Consider the following 25,211-nt stretch of genomic DNA (forward strand, 5'->3'; position numbering starts at 1 on the left):
TTATATTTAAACGTTTACCTTTTTTTGGAGTCATGATTATAAATATAGCATTTTTAATGGATAAATATAGCATTATTTATATTGATTTTGTTCTATTTTGCGTCATTATATATGACTTTGGCGCCTTATAAGGCTTTAGCATCTATTATATGGTTGGGCCCCTAATTATTTAGGGTAGTTTGTTTAAATTTTCATGTTTTTCGGTATTGAATGTTTAAGAAAATTTTGACACAATAATATTTTAAAAGTTAATAAGTTATGCACTATACAGATTTATTAGTCGGAATAAAATGATTATTTTGGTTAAGGTATGATTTAAAGAATATTTTAAACTGAAATAAGGTTTATGAGGGTTTACTTTAAACGCTAATTCCTATTAGCTATGTTTTGGTTTATATTTTTTTAGAAATTTTCAGCATAAAAGGAAAGTGTTTTGAATTTTAGTATTCAAATTTTAATATTAGAACTAATTAAGTAAATTGAAGAATAAGAATCTTGAGGATCTTGTAATAAAGGGAGGTGGAAACACTTATGGTCTAATGAGAATATATTGGTTTAGATATATTTGGAAAGTCAAATTATTATGAAAATTTAGTTTGTTATGGGAATGTATCAAAATTATTATATTATTTGTATTTTTAAAGAATTTCTGGATGATTGGTATTAGTTTTTTGATGGAAGAAATGGAAGTACAAATTTGATGGATGAGCTGTGCCATTGTTTATGGCTTTGGTGCCTTTTAAGGTTTTCGCGCATGATTTATGGCTGGCCCCTAATTATTTGGGTAATTGGTTAAAATTACAAGATATCATGAATTTTAAAAATATTATAAAATTTAATAGCTAACAATTATGGTATATAATTTATGAGATTATTGCCTTATTAGTTTATTATAGATAACACAATATTAATTTTGGGTATATCAATTATAAATATGAGTTTATTATAGATAACATAATATTAATTTTGGTATATAAATTATAAATGTGGGATTTTGTAATAAATTGGAGATAGAGACATTAATTGTGAATTGAGAATACTTTGTTTTATTTTATTTTTTATTTTTGGGAAGATATTAAAATAAATGGAAAGTAAATGCTAATGAAGTATTGAGATTATTGCCTTATTAGTTGTATAAGAAAATACTAATATGAATAGTTTTTATAATAATTTGAATGGTATAATAATTAGGAGGTTATCTATTTAAATAATAAATAAGGAAGCATTATGTCATGATAATACCGAATTGGATTAATTAATATTAATTTAATATTATTAATTAAATGTATGATGAAGTGGTAATAGGAAAATGGTACTTTTTGAATGTGAAAAGTGCAATTTTAAGTTTTAAGGATATTAATACAATTTTGATTTAATTTAAATTTGAATAAAGATTATAGATACTATGTTTTACGCTGTAAATAAAATAATAAATAATTTGACTTATTAAGGATTTTAACATGTTTTAGTCTATAAATAAGTAATATTTTTAAGAGATAAAATGAAATAATTAGTATATAATATTTTGAATATTTAAGGAATAATGGGTATTAAAAGGAAATTTTTATTTATGTTTGATTTTAAAAGGGTAAAAGTAAGGAATAGAGATCCTATGAAGGTTATGAAGTAGAATGCTATAATTTAGTTGTTACTAGCCAAAGGGTAATCCCTTTGGCTAGTTCTAGTATTTTATAGGGAGATCTAGTTGCTTAGTCTTGGTGGTTGGTTGATTCTCTTCAGTTTGAATAGTTTTCTAATTAAAGTTTTATGCTGTTTTTTGATGTTTTTTTTCAGGTGGAACTATTTTATTGAGTTAGGAGAGTTGTTTGAAGATGTTATAGCTTTATTGTCTAAATTTCCGGGGGCAGTTTTGTCCCATGGGGCTCGCTCTAAGATTTTAGCAGCCCATGGTTGGCAAAGCATGCTCTGCGGTTAGACGATGAGCTATCCTGATTCGAGGAGGTTCCAGCGCCGGTGGCGGACGTGGGCGTCGTAAATTCATGAGTGATTTTAATCACTTTGTCAAAAAAAAAAAAAAAATAACAAGGAAAAAGTTGAGGAATACCTGTTTTTTTGTATCTATTAATCAAAAATACCTTCATATTATATTTCATTTAAATGTACCCACTTTTGTGAGTAATTTGTCCAATATATCCTCACCCTTCATTTAAGTCTAGCACATAATTTATATAAATTTAAAGGATATAATAGGAATATCATCTATAAAAGTGGATATATTTAAAAGGATATAAAATTAAAAGTAAAAGTTAAAACAAGTTAAATAAAGTGGGTATGCAATCAAATTTTCTCTAACAACAATGAGATCAACAATAACAAGAAGAAGAAAGAAGAAGCATGCATCAAAATTTTACATTTAAAGCAAATGATTGAGAGCTCTTCTCTACAAATATCGCAACTTTCTCATATTCATATATTATTTCCTTCTCTTCTCACACGTAGAGGACATCAAATTTTTTTTTCTTACTCTCTAGCCAAAAGAAGTACGGTTAATTTGGATCTTGTAAATGGAGAGTGATTCTTTTTCTATACATATATTCATGATATTGATCATGTTTCTTAATAATGTTCAAAAGGAACCTTCTACTACTGTATTTTCTTCCAAATTTTAGATATGCTTGAAATAACATATAGATTTATCAAGAAAAACAGTAAAATGCTGAAACAAATATGACCATAATACAAAAATGATTAGCTTGAATAACATGGGAGACAAACTCAACAAGGATCTCTGGATTATCCACTTTTGTACACGCGGCTTAGAAAAATTTAAAGAACAAAAAGCAAAATATTATATGAAAGAAAGAAAAAAAACCTACTTTAAAACTTTGAGATAGAATGGGATATCACAAATAGATTTTTATTTTTTGAGTTCATACTATCATCCATGTCAAATGCCGGTAACCAGCCCACTTGGCAGCAATACGAATTCCAATCGCTAAGGCAACACCCAGCAGCGGAAGTGGAAGTTTCCTAGCTGTCATTACTGCTTCTTCCTCCCTTTCGGGAAATTTCTTCGAATGATGATAAATCGCTAAAGCCAAATATGAACCAATCACCAAAACTCTAATCCAAGGTTCTCCAACGGCAGCCAGAACGGCTACTGCAGGCAATGACGATGAAACATCATCTCTCTTCTTAAAAAATCTAGAAAATCCGTAGAGCCCCACCAAAAGGGTCCAGAAGAAAGGCTCAGAGATGTAGCCTCCTACAGCTGCATAACCAATTAAGCCAGATAAGGTGAGGATATACGGTTGGCTGTTGATGGAATCTGGAACTGTGGCTTCTGCAATAGCAAGGACAATTGATGACAGTATGATAATTGTGGTCAGCTCGGGAACTGGAGCATAAGCAACAATGCCAGAGTAGAATGATCGAATGCTGTAAAATGTCGTCTCAATGGATCTGATAACCGAAGTAATTGGATCACCTAAGAAATGAAAGATAAGGGCCAATGCAAGTTTGGAGAGATATCCTAGAAAATGAACAATGGCGATTGCAGCCTTTTTCCAATTATGTAACTCAAACAAAACTGCCCTCCATGCATAGAGTAGAAAAGCCACCGCTGCAAAATAATTTACAGTAACAGTTGATTATTAGGCCATCTTCATATGCAATAATTTAGTGCAATCCTTCTTGAAAGAAATATTCCTAGTCTAAAACCAGGGATAAAATGGTTGAGTACAACTGGAGCTGTTATTTGCTTCACTAAGGATTTATGAAATTTGGACACACATCAATGTTTCATAAGAGAAGTTATATCTACAAAACTAGTTTGGATGGTGTGAGAGAATTGCTACAACAAAAAACCCCTTTTAACATTTGAAGATATGTAAGACTTTCTCTTTCCCCAAGCAAATAATAAATATAAAGAACTCATTTGTTATCACTTTACAGTCACCATCAAAAATCAACACAATGAAAGAATAAAACCTTAGGCACAAAGAAGTAGAAGCAGCAAAAGAGATACATCAAGAAAAATTATGGAATAATTTCTCTGCTATTTTTGATACCATCAATAAAAATAAACAATTATCAATTCAATAAAAACATCTTCAAGAATATAGGGTCATTAGCAGGATCAAACAGGTTAAAAAAAACTAAAGAACATTTTAAAATATTAGTATCCTACTATCAAGAACCTCATGGATAATACATTCTTTCCTATTGATCAGACTTATCTCTTGCTTGTTTTCCTCTGCTCTCTTATTCTAAATCACACGCACAAATACATTCATCATTTACCCCGCATTTAATCACATTGATGACTAACAAATCAAAATTTATCACGTTCTTCCTCAACTCTTAAGGATTTTCTTTTTTTGAACCAACCCTGAGGATTGCTAATGAGGAAAAACACTTGGGAAGAATTCCTTCTTAGTTGCCAAAAAATATGTGAACCTTATCATATGAAAAACTAAGACACATAAACAAAATAGTTGCCACACTAAATAATTTATGTAAATTCATGCTACCCGTAGTTTCCAAAATAAATTTGTGAACCTTAGCATATGAAGATTATCTCAGTCACCCCAAAGATTAAAAAAATGACTATTTCCAATTTTATTTTTTCTTTCTTAAGTTGCAAAAATACTTGCTCTATTCTCTTCCATTGGAAAATGCTATCAATAAATAGTTCAATCTTTTACAAAATTGCCATAAATTACAGGTAATATGCAAAGCTGAAAACGAATGAACACCCTAAAGTTCAACACTTCACCCTTTTTTTTTCAACAAAAAATAATTTCAAGCAATTATATTTTCTCAACAACCAAACAGAAAGAATATAAGTAATTATTCTACCTACAAAGAAAGGCCATCTCATGGGAGGGTCGGGAGCTTCTTTCGTCAGGTACCTGAACCGCTCAGGCATAGTACTCTCCCCTCTAGCCTGCTTCTCAGCTTCATCAAAACCACCATCGCTATCCTCCTTGGCAGCCACGCAAACCCTCAAATTTCTTCTGAACAAGAGTTCAGGTGTTCTCCCTGAAAAACCATGAAAGTTATGAGTTTGAATGGGATTGAATGATTGGATTTTGGTTATAGAAGAGGAAAACGGGGCTGTTCGGGATCGAACTCCAATGCTTTTGAGACTGGAAAGAGAGGGGTTTTGAAAGGAGAGAGTGGGAACTATCATCGCCATGGTTTGGGTTTAGAAAGGTTTTGGTGCCATTATGAGATTACAGATACAGATTACAGTGACAAAATACGATAATGGGCTTTTGAAGGCTTAGATTGGATCATACGAAGGCCCATAAACCAGCCCAAGTATTACATCTAAGATATTATTTTTGAGAAGTTTACAATAATGTTCACTTTTTTTTCATCTAATTTACAATAATGACTATACTAGTATTATCCTTTACACAAGAAACTTCACTTTTATATTATATAATTTGATATTTATTTTAGCTACTTCTAAAATTTATTTGTATATATCTTAATAATTTATTAGTTATACTATGGTAGCTTAATTTAAAATATATTTAGGTTACTTTAAAAATTATTTTTAATATTAATAAGATGTCATGTAATATAACAAGTTAGCATTTTTATATACCAATTATTGTATATACCTTTTTATTATTTTGAATACTAATTACTTATCATATAATATAATATAATTCAATTAATAAAATTATAAAATTAATACTAACTAAAATTTTAAAAAAAAATTACAAAACAGTAACTAATAACTATATTAGTAACCAAATAGTTTTTATTTACCGAAATTTTTAGAAACTAATTAAATGAGAGTTGATAGATTATCTAAATTAATAGAGAATAGAGACATAGATTCTTATGTGGTTCAGGGTATTAATCAACCCCAGTCCACGAGTCAGTTGTATTTGGCTGAATGATCTTGTTTACCGAGATTTTTGGAAAACTAATTACAAGAAATTAAAATTGAAGAAATAAATAATTTAAAGATAAATAACAAGACAACACTTATGACATGTTTACTTAAAAGGAATGAGAATGAATTGTATGGTATTCATTCCCATACAATTGTTTACTAAATTTTAGAAAATGAGAAAGTAGTGAGGTAAGTTCACACAAATTAGGAAGAAAAATGTTCTCCCCTATTTTTATAGGGAATACATTTCTCTTTCCTAACTTAATTTATTTTAATTTTAATTTTATTAACTAAAAGTGAAAAAAAAAAAACAAATATGCCCTTAAAAATCTATAAACAAAAAATAATTACATGTTTTAATAATGACAATTTTGTCAAATTAAAGCATTCCAATTACCTTTCCTAGTTATGTAAATAAAATAATATGATTCTAGTTTTCTTTTCGGATAGTTTAGTAAATAGCATAATAAAATATTGTTTCCGATTATTTTCTATTTTAAACCAATTCATTTCTCCTGTTGATTATTTTGATTCCAATTGCAGTTTAATAAACGCGCCATTAGAGTTTTTACATGGTTGGGCTATTAAAGAGCCTTAGTCCACGAGTCGATATTATTGAGTAATTTGGAAAGAAAAGCTTTTAGAAATACAATGAGTATATGTTCTCTATTTTTCTCTGAGCAATTGTTGCAAGAGTGTTCAACCTTTTTTTTTTTTGGGTTTTTTTTTTTTTTAGTATTTATAGAGTTTGTATGAATTATCCTTAGTTTCTCTTTCTCTCTAATGGGAAGTTTACATGAAAGTTAAGTTTGTATTTGTGAGGCCCAGTCCATGGGGCGATAAGCTTGTTGACTAGGCAGGTTGAACACACTCAAGCTGTCATTATCGTGTCTTATAATTATGGGCAATTAATTGTGAATTAATTACTTGATCTTCATTTAAGTAATTTCTCATTTTAGTTTGATATGATCTTCTGGCTGAGATTTAAGGAGAGTTAATTCCTTTGATGTGTGTCGTATGTCGTATCAATTTTACTATTTTTTTTTTCTAATACCTCCAATTATTTTAGTATAATTGTAAGTAAGGATCGATCCCACAAGGACTACGTTTATTCAATTATTCACAAATTAGTAACTAGAATTAGATAAGAGGGGGGGGTCTTGAGATTAAGATTAAAGTAGCAGAAATAAAAATAAAACAAACAAATTAAAATTGAGATTATGATATGAGAAACTAGTTAAAGGTTATTCGTCACCATCAACAATCATTCTTAATTCCTATTAAAGAATGTAATTTTCAGTTTTCAATCAAATTATTAATCCCGCAGATAATGCTAAAGCAGTCAATTATTCCAATCTTCCTATTGTATGTAATCAAGGCGAAGCGCTCAATAATTAACTCTTTTACCTAAGCAGTAAATCCACGAAGTATGTAATTTATTTAACTTAGATAAAGCTTTGAGTGTTATGGAGATAGACTAATCTATGCAACAAATCAATGAAGCATATAATTTATTTAACCTAGGTTCTATTATTCATCACAATTAAAATTGCAATTTATCACAAACACTTAGAATCCTAGACTATTAGGTGAATAGTAATCATAAGATGACGGTAGGTTAAAGTAAAACATAATTTAGCGTCCGTCTAAATAAGATTAAAATAATAATCATAACATTGATATAGAATAATAGAAGCAATTTGATATGATAGAAACTAAAAATTAACATTCAATAATGAAATTAATAATTCATGTTTTGGGTTTTGAAATAACCCTTAGCTAAAAAAAAATACTAAGAATTAGACATTATAACTAAAATCATAATTTTAGTAAAAGTAGAAGGAGAAGAAAAGAACTTGAATGAAGAACACTTCGAAGTCGATCTCCGTCTCTTCCTTGCTCTCTCTCTGAGTTTCTCATTCTGATTTGTAGTTTTAGAATGATTAAATTCATAGCCTAAGAGGTCCTATTTATAGTGCTAAATGAATCCCCTTAGAATTAGGATTCTATTAATAGTGCTTGAAAAGATAGATGAGTCTCCTTAGAATTAAGATTCTTTTTTTTAAAAAAAAAATAAATCGGTGCTATAGCGCCCATGATATATTTCCTGAATAATCCATGTGCTAAAATTATCTTTTTTTTTTTTTGTGTGTATGTTTTTTACACACCGACACTATAGCACATGAATTGGGCGCTATAGTGCCTAGCACAATTTCTATTTTGCACCTGATTGGTATTTTGGTCATAACTTCTTCAATACAACTCGAAATTGGACAATTCAAGATGTTTCGAAAAATCTAAGAACGACATCTAAAACTTTTATGTTGAGTTCCAAGTCCAGTTCTACTTCTAAGGTTGCCAAAATCTGTAATTAAGTTCTGCCTTGTAAAACTGAGCTCGCCGGCTTCTACTATTTTCCACCAAAATATGCTAACATCCCTCTAAATGACTCCAAATGGATGATTAGTCTTCAAAATAACCTAATAAATTATAATTACACTAATCAATAATTTAAAGAATCAATTTAAGAATATCAATACATAAACTAGCTATATTTATAAGGCAAAACATCACTTATCATCCTTATTCTATGCGATTTGATAAAAAAGAAAATTGTGCTAGGCTTCCAAATAACACGTTGTCTGGCCTTCCAAAAATGCAGTACTTGGACTGCTTTCGGGTACAAGCTGTCCTTGGCAGAAGCTTGTTTGAGCGAGGAAGGTAGATGCCTTTGATGAAGGTCTTGCTGGACTTGGGCTTAGCCCAAGCCATCTTCTTTGTCCCTTGCCGAAAATGCGGATAACATTTGCCCCTAAGCTTTCAAAATATTGTCTATTGTGGAAGCTCGCCCCAATCCATATGAGTGGACATGTGGAGGTTAAAAGTAATATTTTTATTAATTTTTAGGTGCTAGTTGATTTTGAAAGGTGGACTTCCATCTTCGGCTCTGGGAAGCAGACTTGGCAGTCATATAGTGGTGGAGGAGTGTGTTTATCGAAAAGTCACTTTTCAGAAAAGTTTTTATTTTGACAGGAATTATTGGTGCAAAAATTAAGATAAGCACTTTCATCATTGATTTGTGCCTTAGTTCCAGGGACATTAAATGCTTGACATGCCTGGCTGTTGGACTTCTGAGCCGTAGGATATGTTTGTACTTTTAGAAAAACGATTTAGATCGTTCATTTTTTCTTCACGCGAATAACTATTTTGAGTATAAATACTCTTAAAAGCTACTATTTACCACTTTTTTCCCATTTCACATTTTCATTCACTTGAGTTTAAGCTTTCTTGAGAGTAAAGTTCAGTGAGAGATTCTAGTAGTGAATGAACTCAAACTTTGACGATCTCCTCCAAATCGTCTTCTACTAAACCATCCACCCTTAGTGATCGATTGTTTTCAAATGAGTGACTTGGTGAATCTCAATTTTAACTTTGAAATCGATTTGTTGATTGCCTTAGCCAACCGTCTTCGTGAAAGCCGTGCTCGCTTGCGCTTCCCAAAACTGACAAAGATCAGTTGGGAGCCTTCGTCTTCTCTGCCAGGTATGGGATTGTTTGGTTTCTCGCCTTTAATTGTGTTTATGAATTCATTATAAAAGTTAGGTTTGCGTATTTTTCTTTGAGTGAAATTAGGATTTCTTAGGCCAGTGACCAATACTTCTGGTAGTTTTAAATGTGATGAACCTTATTGCCTTCGATTTTTAGTCTTAGCAATTTCTGGAAAATAGTTGTGTTGCTGTAGAAATGTTGACGAAATTTTTCCACACCGAGGGTCCTTCTGATTTTGGGTACTTTGTCAATTTCCTCCTTATTCTTCTTCTTAATGTTCCCGATTTTCTATTTGGAACGAATGACTCTTGAAGGTTTTTATTTTTGGGAACCTCTCCAAGTAGTTTATGGGGTTGGATTCCCATGCTCCCCCTCTATATTAGGTAGTTTGGGTAGTTAACTGCTTGGTTTTCTTTCTTTCTACAGAATTCATGTCCAAGAAGGTCCAGCAAGAAGAGGTCATGGAGCAAGAGAATGCTCAAAATTGATGTTGAAACAGTTCATGGGAGATGGACCAATATATTAATAAATATGATGTTTTAGTCATAATTAACTTTTTGTTGTGACTAAAAGTCATATTTAGTCACAAAAAATTTATATTATGACTAAAAATTTGTCACTAAAGGTAGCTATTTTTTTGAAGTGATAACACTAACAATCGTAACAAACAATAGCACCATAAATCATGAGGCCAATATGAGAATCGTCGAATCACAATAATAGTTATGCTACTAATACAAACGTGCTTTGAGCCAATTGAGAGTTATGAATGTCTCAAAAAGAAACATTAGGAGAATTATATATATGGTATTTTTTATTTTTTTTCACTTTATATATTTTTTTAATTTTTATAAAAGTTGTTTTTATTTTGAAATTATGTTATTTTTATTTCAAGATTATGTTCTGTTTTAAATTTTGATGTTATATTGTTTTTATTTCGAAGTTATTTTTATTTTTATAAATAAATAAAAAAATTAATTATAAATATATAAATATATAAAAAATAAATGATAAAAATATAAATGAGAAAGTTATATATAAAATAAGAATTAAGTAAAAAAAAAAATTAGATTAACTCAGTAAATCATCTACATGGGAATGGAGTAAAAATCTAGAATGGTCTAGTGATTTATAACATGATTGATATTTTTTTTTTCTTGGGTAATAATAATATAAAATTATGAAAATGGGTCATTTTCTTGCATGAAAAGAAAGAAGTCTGCTGAGGGACTCAGAGAGCGGAAGGCTCAACAACTTAACCCGAGATGGCTGTCAATGCAGCCATGGCGCCTGCGCAGGGCTGCCTTATCGCCCTCAGCTCACAAACTCCTTTTCTCGGCCCCAGGTATATATATCAATGATGGACACCAATCAATGAAAATGAAAAGCAGATTCTTTTTTTTGTTTCCAACCCATAAAACATAACCAAATCATTTCATTTTTCTATCAATATAATATATATATATATATATGTGTGTGTGTGTTTCTCTTTTACTCTGTTTTCTCTGAGAGACCCTTATGATGGTGTTTTGACGTTTTTAAAACTTCAAATTAATATCTCCTACTGTTTCTTAATTTTCTATCTGAGTTTTAGAAATGGATTGAGTAAAAAAAAATAAAAGGGGTGCATTTTATGTATTTATTTTGGATTAGTGATTGTCATATGTAGATACTCAACAATTTAGGTTTTCATTTTCTATTTATCAAAGGCAACTTGTGATTGTTTTTGGAATTCTGTTGTCTGAATTCTGATTTTGGGTAGTTTGGTTTAGTTATGTAGTATTTGGATCAAATAACTTTTCCCATTTATGAACATTATATCTCCAAAGTGATCTTAAAATTAGTTATCTCTCTCTTGTTTTCTTGGACTTGTATATAATCTGAAAAGAGATTATTGTTTTATGAGCTCTATAATAATATTAATCTGTTTTATTCTGTCTGCTAGAATTTGTAGCTGGTAGATCAAATGTTTTAGCACTTTCTTGAGGAAGGAATATAAGATTTTGAAACAGTTTAAACATCTAATATATTTGATACACCTTTAAAAATATGCATCCATGTTTGAGATCTTTCGAGTTTTGATAGGATCAGAGTCTGCCTATAAGGTATCTGAAATCATTTCAGACACCTTAATCATATACAGGGACTATTAACACATTAATGGACCATTCTGGTTTTGATCGACATGGTTTCTACATTGTTCTGCATATATATAATTGGAAGCGTTTTTATATACGTAACTAGGGAGGAAAATTTTGAGATATATAGCTATGAAAGACTAATTTGGTGGCTTTGCTTTGCAGGCATAGAAATGGTTTAGGAGAAAAATACAACGAGTACAAGAATTCCGTAGTGACATTTGGGCATCTCATCAATGCAATGCCCCAGTTGTCAAGTAGAATACGTTCACAAAGAAATCGTCAGCAGCTGTATTCCCTCCCAAAAGGTGCATTGAATTTCTTGCCTTTGAATTAGAATTTATTTATTGGGTGAAGGTGCAGATATTTAGGTCCTTCAAACTGGTTTTTAACTTGTCTGTGGTGTTTATGCTGTCATTTGGAGTAGATTGAATAGTTTATTTGCAGTGTCAAATGGGCTTTGAGTTATGGCTTCTTCTATTTGTTGGGGCTACTTTTTTTTTTCCTTATGAGATTGCCTTCTCACCCATGGAAAAATCATGATAACGGAGTTATGCTACAAAGAAAAATCTGTTATCCTTCCAACAGAATGCTGCTACTTATTTGAGAGAAAAATGTAGGATTGATACTTTAAACACTTGTTGTGATAAGTTCTATTAACCCTTGCAATTACAGAATAGGATAACTGAAATTCTTGCAGAAACTTTATTAAATTGATGGGCAAAATTACAAATCACAAGCTTCCGAGAGACTAGTTCTCTCCTATTTCAATTTGTTCAAAATGATTGGGGCTCTCCCCAATGAGTCTCAACTCTTACCAATTTTCTCCATACCTTTTAAAGAGACCCCCTCCCCTTATATACTTTATGGTGCCCTAAAATAATTGCCACATCATGTCCCTAAAACTAATACAATTCAGCCACTAATACACATCAGCTTTTAACTAAAACAAAGAGAATTAACAACTAAGACTAAAGCCTAGTTTAATCTAGTGGCTTATCAATACCGCCCTCTAAAACTTTCACCTTGTTCTCAAGGTGAATCCAACTCAAATCCTCAATCTTGTCAAAAACTATCAACACATTCATTTCTTTGAGTTTACAGCAGTGTCCCGGGAACCATTTGTCATCACATCGGAAGCATAAGCCCTTCTCCCTCTTGTGTTGGATCTGGTTTTCAGTCAATGTTTTCACCTCGCCCATTGGTTTGGTGTAGGTGTGTTTATTTGGTGTGTTCCCTTGTGTGTGGTGCTTGTAAAGTGCAACATGGTCTAATTGAAATTGGATGTTCCTTGGCCACATTTAGAGGTTGTCATCAGCATTTCGTCTGTCTTGGGTGATTTCCATTGCTTCATCCACATTTTTTGGTCGTTGAACTCTTAAATCAGCCCTGATTGAAGGTGCTAATCCATTCAAGAATGTACCTAGCTGAACTTCGGGTGCTATGTTGTCAAGTGGAGCTAATAATCTGATGAAGTTTTTTATAAATTCAGCAAGTGTACCATCTTGTTTTATGAACAGAAACTGATCATAACGAGACCCCTTTTGTGTATCACGGAAATGTTTCAACACCAAACGCTTCATTTCTTCCCAACTCAAGATGATTTGTTTCTTACTTTCATATTGATACCACAGTAACGTCTCCCCGGAAATGGAAATGAAGGTTGCTTCATTAATCTAATTTTATGTAATGCAATGTGCTCTCTTTTTTTTGTCATGAATATAATGATTTTTCTAGTATAATATTTTAATTTACCGAGTTTTAATAATTTATGGTATTATTGTCGTGTAATTAATTAATAATTGTATTTTTATGTATAGATAATTAATTAGATATAATAATTGTAATGATTTTAGTAAATTGATATAATAATAAAAAATATTATATCTTATTTTAAAAAATAATATAATAATAAAGAATATTTTGTTTAGTGTAACTTTTGGTGTTGTGGTTAGAATGAAATATATTAAATTTGGTGGTAAGGTTGGAGATGCTCTAATTTCTAACTCATATTTCATTTAATTTCCAGGAATGTCTCTGTCACACATTGATGCATCATCTGCCTTCATTTATGCAAATGAAGGCTGGCTGTTAGGCAAAATACCATTGTCACACGATAAAGGCAGATCATCAGTGCGGGCACAAGCACAAGCGCGGGAGATAACTTCAGGCGGGTTGCGCTACCCTGCACACAATGAGAAGCCAGTGTGGTGGTGGAGAACTTTAGCATGTGCTCCCTATTTAGTCTCTATGCAGATCTCAGAAGCAGGATTGTATGTACAGCCCTTCCTATCACACCATGAATTCTTAGAAGACCTTGTATTCTTCATCCCCGGGGCTGCTAAAAGGTGGTCATCATGGTTTGTAATGGTATATGTCTTGTTGTGTTACTCGGCAGTGGTGAAGAATGAAGATTGGCCTCACTTCTTCAGATATCATCTGATGACAGCCATGTTATTGGAGACAGCCCTGCAAGTTCTTTGGCACTCGAGCAATTTTATGCCACTTATACACTTCAGTGGCTCTTTTGGGATGTATTATTGGGCAGCTGTGGGGTTCATTTACATTTGCATATTGTTGGAGGGCATAAGATGTGCTCTTGGTGGCAAGTACTATAAAATCCCATTTGTTAGTGACGCTGCTTTAATCCACACTTTATTTCATGTAGGAGGTTTCCACAGGCCTTTCTAAGGTGTCATAGTAGAATTTTTTTTGAGGTACTCTTTTTCATGATTTTGGTACTTTAATGTCTTCCTTTTCTACATAAGATTTAGATTAGACTCATATTATACTATTTTCATATGTTATAAGAACAATTATATATATATTTGCTTATATTTATAAATAGTCCCAAGATCTTGAAAAGTAAAATGGTTATCTCTTGTAGAAAAGATTAATGTGATTGCACACAGCACATGGAAACTCTGTAGTATATGAATAGTTTTACTATGAGCCATTTATTACAGCTAGTTGTGTTGTATTATTCTATATTATAATCATTCAAGAAACCTGTACCCAGACCCAGTGGTAAAAATGGCCTATTGAAAAAAATTCTATAAGAAAAAAATATAAACTTCTTGGGGACATAAATAATTATGTGAGAATAAAAGTAAAAATAAAAATAAAAACGGACAAAAATAAAAATATATGATAGCAAAAATGAAAAAAAAAATTTGTGGGGCATATATAAAAATTAGTAAAAAAATTATGAAAAAAATTAATTTATTAAAAGTTGAGTGGGTCATATAACCCCACCTCCTTATTGTGTGTTGCTTGCTCATCCACCATTTTTTAAATATGAAAAGTAGTGAAGAGCATTGCCAATCACTACAAAAAAATATTTATAATTTCTCAATATACAAAATAAGAATACCCCTACGATTAGAGGCAAAAATTATCCTCTTTACCTAATTTTTTTTCAGTATATATTAAATTGTAAAATAGTAAAAAGGAAACTATACCATATTTTGTCATTTTATTATTAGACAGTCCAAAATTTGGGATATAATTCCTGTGTATGCTATTGGTAAGTAAAAAAAAATGGAAATAAAATAATCGAAAATAAGAAATGAAGTAAATATAAAAGGAAGAGGAAATGGCAAGATCAACACCGTTACGTTACTCAAAAAGAGATGAGCTGCCTGTGAGATTTGAGAGAGACTCGTTTTCAGCTGCCATTATCAATTCAATTAGACTTCCACACTGAACCAAAGGGAGTTCTTCACAACTGCCTTGAAACTTGAAGCTATCAAATCCCAAATCTCCCTTACAGTTACAGATCTGGGTATCCCTTACTTCAGAACTCTTTCCTAGTCTCTCTCTCTATCTGTCCCTCTGGATATGAGGCGGAGACCCGCGGAGTTTCGGCGGCCGGTGAGGCGGCGGCTGTTCTCGAATGCTCTCTGGTGGCCTCTCTGTGCTGTGGCGGTTTTGCTTTTCATTTATGTTTTGAGCAAAGGGAATCAGATTGAGTCCAGGCCCGCCATTTCAAGGGTAATGATCTCACTTTTCTGCTTAAAAATAATATACAATCAGTTGGGTCGAATGGGTATTGTCTTAATTTATCTCATTTGCCTTTATTATTTTGCTCGTGAAAAGCTTTAGAGTGTTTGTATGAGTTTGCAGAATGGCTGCCATATTGTATGATTGATTTGTTTCTAACCTTTTTTATGGATCTTTTGGACCATTTGATGTTCTTTTAATCAGGTAAAAGATTTCAGTTTGTGTAACCATTCTGAGTTTTTATAGGCCAAGCAATTGGTTGAATCAAAGTATGCGTGAATAAATGTCTATGGTATTGTAATCCATCTGTCTAATCAAGCTTTCAGACCTTAATCGTTGCCTATCATTCAAATCAAAAAACAAAGCAATCCAGTGTGCTTGATCTATACTCTCGCTCTGTCAGTTAATTGATGACACTGCTAAGTTTTCTCTGAAAACTTGTTTGATAATACAGTGGCTGATGTGTGTTTTTATGATTTTTGATAAATGGACAACCTAATTATTTGCATATCTGTTGTGGTTCGTAAGGCATTGCTGTTCTGGCAGGACATCGTATATAGTCTTTCTTTATTTTACTTTTTGGGAAACTAAGAGTTGGTTGTTCAAAAATTTGTTTTCTTTGGAATATAATTTAGTATTTGTTGTTTTCTTTTGCATTGTCTACTTAATTCCTATTGATCCTGATAAGGCTTGCTTATATTCTTATGCAGAGATCTTTCAGGCACGACAGGATCATGGAAGGTCTTAATGTTACAGAAGAAATGTTGAACCCCAACTCAGTGGCAAGGCAGATAAGCGACCAAATTTCTCTTGCAAAAGCTTTTGTTGTGATCGCCAAAGAAAGTAACAATCTTCAGTTTGCTTGGGAGTTAAGTGCCCAGATCCGCAATTCACAGTTTCTCCTCTCAAATGCTGCAATAAGGAGAGCTCCGTTGACAGTTGGAGAATCAGAATCCACTATCCATGACATGGCTATTCTACTCTATCAAGCCCAGCAATTCCATTATGATAGTGCTACAATGATTATGAGATTAAAAGCCAAAATCCAAGGTCTTGAAGAACAGATGAGCTCTGTGAATGAGAAGAGCTCGAAATATGGACAGATAGCAGCTGAAGAAGTTCCAAAAAGTTTATACTGCCTTGGTGTCCGTTTGACTACTGAATGGTTTAGAGACTCAAGTTTACAGAGGAAATTCAAGGATAGAAAACAAATGGATATGAAACTTAAAGATAACAATCTATACCATTTCTGTATCTTCTCTGACAATATCCTTGCCACTTCAGTTGTGGTCAATTCTACTGCTTTAAATTCTAAAAGTCCAGAAAAGGTTGTCTTCCATCTGGTTACTGATGAAATAAATTATGCAGCGATGAAAGCCTGGTTCTCCATGAACAGTTTCCGTGGAGTGACGGTTGAGGTCCAAAAGTTTGAAGACTTTACTTGGCTAAATGCTTCTTATGTCCCTGTTCTTAAACAGCTCCAAGACTCTGAAACTCAGAACTATTACTTTTCTGGCAGCAGTGTCGATGCTCGAACTCCTATCAAGTTTCGGAATCCCAAATATTTGTCCATGCTGAACCACCTCAGGTTCTATATTCCTGAAGTTTTCCCTGCACTGAAGAAAGTAGTTTTCCTTGATGATGACATTGTTGTTCAGAAGGATCTGTCTGGTCTTTTCTCCCTAGATTTAAATAACAATGTCAATGGAGCTGTTGAGACATGCATGGAGACATTTCATAGATACCATAAATACTTAAATTACTCTCACCCTCTTATAAGGTCACACTTTGATCCTGATGCCTGTGGATGGGCATTCGGGATGAATGTATTTGATTTGGTTGAATGGAGAAAAAGGAATGTCACCGGCATATACCATTATTGGCAAGAGAGGAATGTTGACCGAACATTGTGGAAACTGGGTACATTGCCTCCTGGTTTATTGACATTCTATGGGTTGACACAGCCTTTGGATCCCTCATGGCACGTATTGGGCTTGGGATATACAAATGTTGATCATCAGTTGATAGAGAAGGGTGCAGTGCTGCATTTCAATGGGAACTCAAAGCCATGGTTGAAGATTGGAATAGAAAAGTACAAGCCCCTTTGGGAGAAATATGTTGATTATACTCATCCATTACTTCAAGGCTGCAATTTCCACTGATTTTGGACAATGGAAAATTCCATTATGGGATGTTAGATCAGTTCCACGATGAGGTTGGTGCATGTTAACATCAAATTTTTGGAGGTTGGGGGGATGCTTGTACGTTTTTTGCTATGTCGCATGGCTAGCAATCGCAAAAGGGACTTGTAGTTGGTTTTCTGGTCCTATTGTGTAGTGTAATAGATCAATGATCTCATCTAAACTATTCAAAAATTGTTAATGCTCTTCTCTGCTCCTAAAGCTGTAAACGTTCACTTTTTAGTTGAGAACTAGGATATATATCTAATAATAAAAAACTGGACTAATATTTATATTTTATTGTTGTCCTGAGAAATATTACTCTTGACAAAAAGAAAAAGAAAAACTGAAGGTTGGAGTAGAATCTTAAATTTCTTATTACTGAGACTGACATTTGACGAGCGTTAACAACTTAATGCATGCATAATTTACATACTGTAAAGAGAAAAAAAAAGGTTTAGTGTGTATAGTAATTATGGTTTGTGTAATTTAAGTGTGTCTCTAGCATTAATGCTACCTTCATTCGTACATCTCATTGGTGTACCTTTGGTATGTGCCATACAACTACAATGTGCCTTCTCGTACTTAGAACCATAACATGTACGGCAACATCTTCATGCACAACAACATTATTTTATCCTTCTCAAATAACTAAAACAATGTCAAAATAACTTCGTAATCAAAGAGATATAACATTTCCTTGAGTTTATGTCAAGTAATCTTTAACACCCTATCAAGTAACACAACCTTTCATTATAAGAAATTCCCATAAAGTAAAATGTTTTAAAAGGAATTATAGTAGTCTTTTGCACCTTTCTACATAGAATTAGAAAACCACTTCTTTATGCTGCCATTTATTACCCCAGACCAAAACTAATTTAGGCCAATGAAGTATGGAAACTTAGAAAAATAGTCTTTCAAATTATTCAAATCTCATTGGATACTTTAACAAACTAGAGAAACTTTGGGTGATATTGCTGTGAAATGTCACAACTGATAACACGATAACCGCAATACTTAAACTTGAAATTAGCACTTGCTTTTCTGAATGTGCCATGACATACCTATCAAAATTCAAATCTTACTTTACAAACACAAACGTGACACGTGGCAGAAACCCAACAGTCCATTGAATTCTCCAAAAGCCGGCAAAATGAGTATTATAAAAACAGAGAGAGTCCTCTTCAAATGAGACCTTTCAAGTTTACTTTTTCATTGTAATCTTCTCCTACCACTACGTGTTTCTCAGTGAACTGACCTCCAGCTCTAACTTACAATTCTCACCCTCTTTCTCAAATTCAATCAAGCTTAATCAGTCCACCAAGGACATTTTCGTAATCTTCATCCCCCTGAACATCTCAGCCGGCTTAGAATTATTATTTGCCGCCTGCGCCACTCTAATGATTTTATTTCTTTCTTTTTTTTTTCATTTAAAAATATTATTTTCAAAGAAAAATCCTAAACAACAAAATCCCACATTTCGTATTTTTCATTAGTTCTCTGAAAAAAAAAGGTCCAAGTTACTAAGATGAAGAAATATGGAAACGAATCACTACTGTTTTCGGACTCTGTTAAGCCGCGAAAGCCAAAATCCCGAGAAGTAAGCTCTCGTTTTCTATCTTCAATCGAAACTGGAATCCCATCTCCGACTCAAGGCCTCTCACCGGTTCGGAGAAAACCAGGCACGTCGACTTTTCCCGAACTGAAGAAAAACCGGGCTCATCATTATCATCAGCTCGAAGACCCCGGTTATCTACGTGGACTCTGGCCTTCGTCAATTACCGCTACTACTTCTTCTTCTTCACCATCATCTTCAGCCAATAAGCTTGACACTTTGGCTGATCATCTGGGAAATGACAGGCTCAATGATCTTCTGGAGAGAAAAAGCTCTGACATTTTCGAAAGACAGAGAAGTTCCAGAGAGACAAATAGGTTCGAGAACGATAAACAAAGCAGCAAAGAAAATCACAGGCCAATTCTTGGAGGGTCAATGAGATATTATACAGGAAGTAGTAGTAGTAGCTCGGGATTTTCAGGGAAAGTTTCTTCGAGTACTAAGGTATTTAATAACAACATCATCAGTAATTCAAGCTCAGATATAGTAGTTCCCGGGAGATTTTCTGTGGATGAAAATGCTTTACATCAAAACCCATCACGTCGAATGTCGGATAATTTTTCAGAAGTATTGGATTTCAGTGATGGGTTTTCTTCGAGAGTTAAAAAAACAGGGGTTGAAGTTTCTTCAAAGTACATGAACGACATAACAACAACATCAACAAGTACAAGGTCTAGAAGAGGAGCTACTGATTCGAACATATCGAATCCAGTGTCGTTGGATAGGTCTCCGAGGTTGGGAAAACTTTCGATCAAAAACGCTATCAAAAGGGCTAATTCACTTACGTCTGGTAGTACTGGTGGAAAGTCTCAATGGGCTTTATCGCCTGGGAGATCGAGTTCACCTTCTCTGTCTGTTGAAAGTAAAGGAAAATTGCAATCTTTTTCCAGTTTGAAACCTCCTCCTACTACCACTACTACTTCTACTACTAATAGTCCATCAAAAACAAATAAAAGGGTTGAAAAGCTTTTCAACATGAGTTTAGGCTTGTTTAAAAGCAAGAATCTTTCTTCACCTTCTTCCTCTTCTTCTTCTTCAACTACTACTACCACTATTGTTAATTCTAATTCTTCTTCTTCGAATTCTCTGACCGGAGGAGGGTATAGTTTTATTGAGGCCAGTCATCAACTTCGGGTGCTTCATAATCGGTTAATGCAGTGGCGTTATGCAAATGCCAGAGCTGAGGCTGTGGATTTCAATATAGCTAATCATGTAAAGGTACATTAAATGCATGCCTAAAGATGTTGGTATAATTCTAACAGTATGAAATTTGTCAAGGGTAATGTTGGCCCTTAACACAAGGCATCTCTTCATAATTAGACTTTGTGTTCTTATATGCATTGTTTGGCGTGTCTGATATGTCTGACAGAGAAATTTGTCTAGTGCTTGGGATGGTTTAACAAAGTTGCAACACTCAGTGGCACAAAAAAGGATACAGCTTCAGAAGGAAAAGCTTGAAATGAAGCTCAACTTTATACTTCAATCTGAGGTCAGTAGATGATGTAATTTAATCATTCAATTCAACTAAACCACAAAACCTCATAATTAATTTTTAGTTTTAATATACAGATTTTATAGCATAAAATGTCATGTGTCTAAACTCTCTCTCTCTCTGTCTCCAGTTTAAGCTATTGGAGGCTTGGGGAGACATGGAAAGGCAGCACTTAGCTTCAGTTTCCACAACTAAAGATTGTTTACATTCAGTTGTTTGCAAAGTACCCTTGATAGAAGGGGCAAAGGTATAGTATATAAATTTATATATATATATATATATATATATATATCTTCTATAAATAAAATTAAGCTGAGTTTTGCTAATGAAATAAAGCTTGTAGGTAGATGTTCAATCAGCTTCACTCACATTCAGACACGCTTCAGATCTCACTTCTGCCATTAAATCAATGCTAACAACTTTTCATCCTTCGGTATATATTGCTGCACTATATACAGTTTTATCTTCTATATACAGCTATGATGAAGAAAGACTTGACATTTACACTGATTTTTTCGAATAGGCTGGGAAAATTGGTCCATTAATATCAGATTTAGCAGAGGTAGTTGCACAAGAGAGGTTGCTCCTAGAGGAGTGTCTTGAACTTTTTAGAACCATATCGATCCTAGAGGTGAGTGTTTTTGAATAAGCTGCATTTTTGTTTTTGGTATTTTTATATTATAAGTTGAAAAATGTATTGATTTTTGTAATTATTGATATGGATTAGCTTAAAGAAAGGCATTTGAAGTCTAGTGTTATCCAAATGGAGTTTTGGCAACAACAACAAGAGAAGCAGCAGATGCCACAACGAGTAGGATCGGCACTAAGTTGATTATGAAGTTTGGTCTACTCAAGTGTGTGCCTATACATTAAATTATTATTGTGCATAGTATTTACAACATTTTGAAGTAATGTGATTCATATCAAGGTATTTATATTGGGCAAGAGACTTGGTTTCCAATTTATGAGCATCTCATATCTGTTTCTGTTGGAAGTTTTGAGTGAATTTTACAAAATAAGATAAGTGAAGTGTGTAATATTGTAAAGAGTCTTATATGGGATAGAAACACTTATTTGTAAGTGTATATAAGAAGCAAATATGAGATTTGAGTTTGGGCTCTAAGGATCACCTAGTTTAGTGCAAATGGATGAAGACTCACACATTAGACCATCACATGTGCGTGTTGCCGTCTAACTATGTTGTGACGAGCTCAATAGCCGGGTTAGAATGGTGTCATTTTAATTTTTTACTGAAAAATTATTTAATAAAATAAATGTTTTTATTTATTAATTAATTAATTATTTTATAACATTTAGGGTGTAATAGAGCTATTTCGTTTGGTGCATAAAGAAATAGTATTGAGGTTGTTTCACCCTAGGAATGCAGTGGTTGATAGACTATTGTGTAGAGAATACATCTTCTCTGCACAGAAAAAATTCTTCATTCATAAACCCTTACAATTTTGAACAATAAATTTTTGGGGTGTAATAAAGCGATTCTATTTGGTGCATAACAAAATCGTATTGAGGCTCACACACCAGACCACTACAATCGCGCGTCGCTATCTGATTGTGTCATGCTGAGCTTAGTTGGTGGGTTTGTAACGCCTTAATTAAAAGAATGCCACATGTCGTGGTTACATCGTGCTAATATCGTTAATCAGGGTCTACTAAGCCAAGTGGATTAAAATAAAACAACCAAAGAATAAAATCAAATTAAAGTAACTTATACTTTAAACTAAAATAATATTACATATCCAAGATCTCGTAAAATATTATTTAAAATATTACAAGTTGTTTACACAAAAGCCAGCCTAAGCAGTAAAATAAAATTTCTAAAGCAAACTCCATGTAAGAGCCAACTCTCGCTGTCTAACTTGGCTAGCTAAAACATGTACAATCCATTGTCGAAGCCCTCACGCTCATGGCTGGTTTGGCGCTGCCTTACTCTTGCTTGCACATCTAAACTCGTGATCCAAAGCTCAACAAGAAAGCATAATCAAACCCAAAAACAAACACATAGTATAATGATCACATTAAATACGCCATTGCATTAATAAATGTGCCAATGCGCTAATATAACACGCTACAATATTTATGATGATGTCACAACATTTTAAGTCTATTTTGTATAGACTACACGTGCTACACTCACATATGTTTACTTTATAAGGTCTTATTATGATTTATTTTCGTTTTCGTGAGTCTAATCTAGTCATGCCTTGAACGCATAACCCTTAGCATTTATCCAGACAACTCATTTAACAGATGCTCATATATAAAAATTTTAGAGTATTAACCCTAACACATATTTCTATTTAGCTATCTGCATAGCATATAAAGATGCCACATCACTAAACTCTAAGTGCACGACTCTCTTTCTTACCTTTAGTTCCAAAGTATGTGGAGAATTCCAATCCATGAGTGATCTCGAGCAAGTGTCGGTAATCCTAACCACAGTCTCAGGTTTAAAAATAATTGGATTAATTCTCAATCACATACTACATTTATAAATAATCAAGATTCATAGACTAGACCAAATTATAGAGCTCTTTCAAGAGCTTTTGAACGGTATAAAATATGTCCTAAACGGAGTTCGAAATCAAAAATCATGGCCAAAACAAGTTTCACGAAAAATTCAACAAAAATTGAGGGAATTAGCAATGCGGTGCCCAAAGGGAGAGAACGAGTCTTTTATCAAACTTGTAAGGATTGCGGCGTCTGGATTCAAAAAACTCAAAAAATGCCTTGTTTTGGTACCCAAAATGCTCTAAACAAAACCAAACTTTTCACTTTTATATGCACTTGGTTTGTAAGCCCAGATCGATGGTGTTATTCGTATTTCCGATAAAGGACACGTTAAATCCAAATAATAAATAGAACCCATATATCCAAGGCCTAAAAATGGGCCCAGATAACGTCAGTGGACTAGATCCATAAACCATCAGTCTTTTCGGATGAACGAGGAAAAACTTGTTCAGGCAAGATCCGATCCAGCATGGTCAGTATCTGGAAGACATAATACCATGTAACCAACACAAAGCCTTCAGCGTGTCTCCAGAAGACCAACACAATTTCCAACACAGTTTACATCGAAGAGTTAGAAGAATCTTTTTTCATCATCCAGATGTATGGAATGAAATTAAATCCAAAGAAGTGTACTTTTAGAGTTTTTTCAAGGAAATTTATGAGTTTTATTGTCAGTTTCAGAGGAATTGAAGCCAATCCAGAAAAAATTCAAGTTCTTCTAGATATGCCTTCTCCACAGAAGCATAAAGACGTCCAAAGCTTAACTGGAAAAATAGCAACACTTTACATGTTTATTTCTAAGTCAACTTATAAATGTATCCCATATTTTGTAAATTCTCTTATATTTTAACATTTTGAGTAATTCAGTGAAAATTTTAATAGACTAAAAAAAAATTAGAGTGACAATTTAGTAATGAATAATTAGCAATTGTCCCTTGAACTCTCGACACCACCTGATCTTGTCCCATAAAATATATGACTTGTTAAAAATTCTCTCAAAACTTTTACATTTATAGAATTTTAGTCTTTGTGTTAGGTTTCATCCAATTACTCCGTTTAAATGCTAACATGTCTTTGTAAATTAGTAATTTCTCTCCTAAACTTTGACAACTATCAAATCGTACCTTCTTCAAAAAAAAAAAATAAGAGAAAGATTTAACATTTTTTTGGTAAATCTTAAAAAAATAATTTTGAATGATTAATAAAATTAAAAAAGAAATCAAAATCTTAAAACTAATTAAACGTTTTTAAAAATAATTATTTTTATTAAAAAATCTATTAATATATATAAAAAAAGTATATTAAAAATTCTTTTAAAAACTAAATTTTACGAGAACAAGTTTGAGTCATTTTTTTTCACTAAAAATCTAGATTTATTTAAGTAAACATAATTTTTTTTTAGTTTACTTTAAAATTTTTAAATAATTTAAGATATGAGTTTGTAAATATAAATAAGCTTAAGTTTCTATTCACAAAATCTTAGTTTATTTATATTATTTATTGAATTTTCAATAATTTTGATTTGATCTCTTGATATATATGTTTATAAATGAAATATAATTTGAAAATATTTTTTTAAGAATAATTTAAATTTTTAAGTAAATTTAATATTTTTTATATGTTTTTTTTAATATTTTTACAATAAATAAAGAATTATAATTTTTTAATAAAAAGGAGCAAATTTAGGGCCAGTTTGGCACAACTGTGCTGTGGGAAAAAACAGTTGTAGCTGTGCTGTGAGAAAAAACAGCTGTAGTTGTGCTGTGAGAAAAAGCTGTTGAGTGTTTAGTAAATGTAATTTTAAAATAGCTGTGAGTTGGAAAAATTGTAT

The 25,211-nt window shown here is 32.5% G+C and overlaps 4 protein-coding genes across 4 annotated transcripts; 3 read left to right on the forward strand and 1 right to left on the reverse strand.

The window, feature by feature from the left end:
• Positions 1-2,689: 2,689 nt before the first annotated feature.
• LOC115701212 (uncharacterized) lies at positions 2,690-5,210 on the reverse strand. The gene is made up of 2 exons (XM_030628943.2): positions 4,822-5,210; positions 2,690-3,583 (listed from the first exon to the last, which is right to left on the reverse strand). The coding sequence occupies exons 1-2, from the start codon at positions 5,159-5,161 to the stop codon at positions 2,892-2,894; spliced, it is 1,032 nt and encodes a 343-aa protein (XP_030484803.2). The 5' UTR covers positions 5,162-5,210; the 3' UTR covers positions 2,690-2,891.
• Positions 5,211-10,591: 5,381 nt separating this feature from the next.
• Positions 10,592-14,409, forward strand: LOC115698843 (protein TIC 20-IV, chloroplastic). Its single transcript, XM_030626040.2, has 3 exons — positions 10,592-10,769; positions 11,728-11,870; positions 13,592-14,409. The coding sequence occupies exons 1-3, from the start codon at positions 10,690-10,692 to the stop codon at positions 14,251-14,253; spliced, it is 885 nt and encodes a 294-aa protein (XP_030481900.2). The 5' UTR covers positions 10,592-10,689; the 3' UTR covers positions 14,254-14,409.
• A 625-nt stretch (positions 14,410-15,034) lies between these two features.
• Positions 15,035-18,044, forward strand: LOC115699765 (probable galacturonosyltransferase 10). The gene is made up of 2 exons (XM_030627310.2): positions 15,035-15,555; positions 16,275-18,044. Exons 1-2 carry the CDS (start codon positions 15,403-15,405, stop codon positions 17,724-17,726), a joined length of 1,605 nt encoding a protein of 534 aa, XP_030483170.1. The 5' UTR covers positions 15,035-15,402; the 3' UTR covers positions 17,727-18,044.
• Positions 18,045-18,078: 34 nt separating this feature from the next.
• Positions 18,079-23,435, forward strand: LOC115700279 (QWRF motif-containing protein 3). The gene is made up of 6 exons (XM_030627847.2): positions 18,079-20,577; positions 20,729-20,848; positions 20,982-21,098; positions 21,195-21,284; positions 21,375-21,482; positions 21,579-23,435. Exons 1-6 carry the CDS (start codon positions 19,273-19,275, stop codon positions 21,681-21,683), a joined length of 1,845 nt encoding a protein of 614 aa, XP_030483707.2. The 5' UTR covers positions 18,079-19,272; the 3' UTR covers positions 21,684-23,435.
• The last annotated feature ends 1,776 nt before the right edge of the window (positions 23,436-25,211 follow it).

The sequence above is a fragment of the Cannabis sativa genome, chromosome 8, assembly GCF_029168945.1.
Source record: "Cannabis sativa cultivar Pink pepper isolate KNU-18-1 chromosome 8, ASM2916894v1, whole genome shotgun sequence".
In the NCBI taxonomy this organism is placed as follows: domain Eukaryota; kingdom Viridiplantae; phylum Streptophyta; class Magnoliopsida; order Rosales; family Cannabaceae; genus Cannabis; species Cannabis sativa.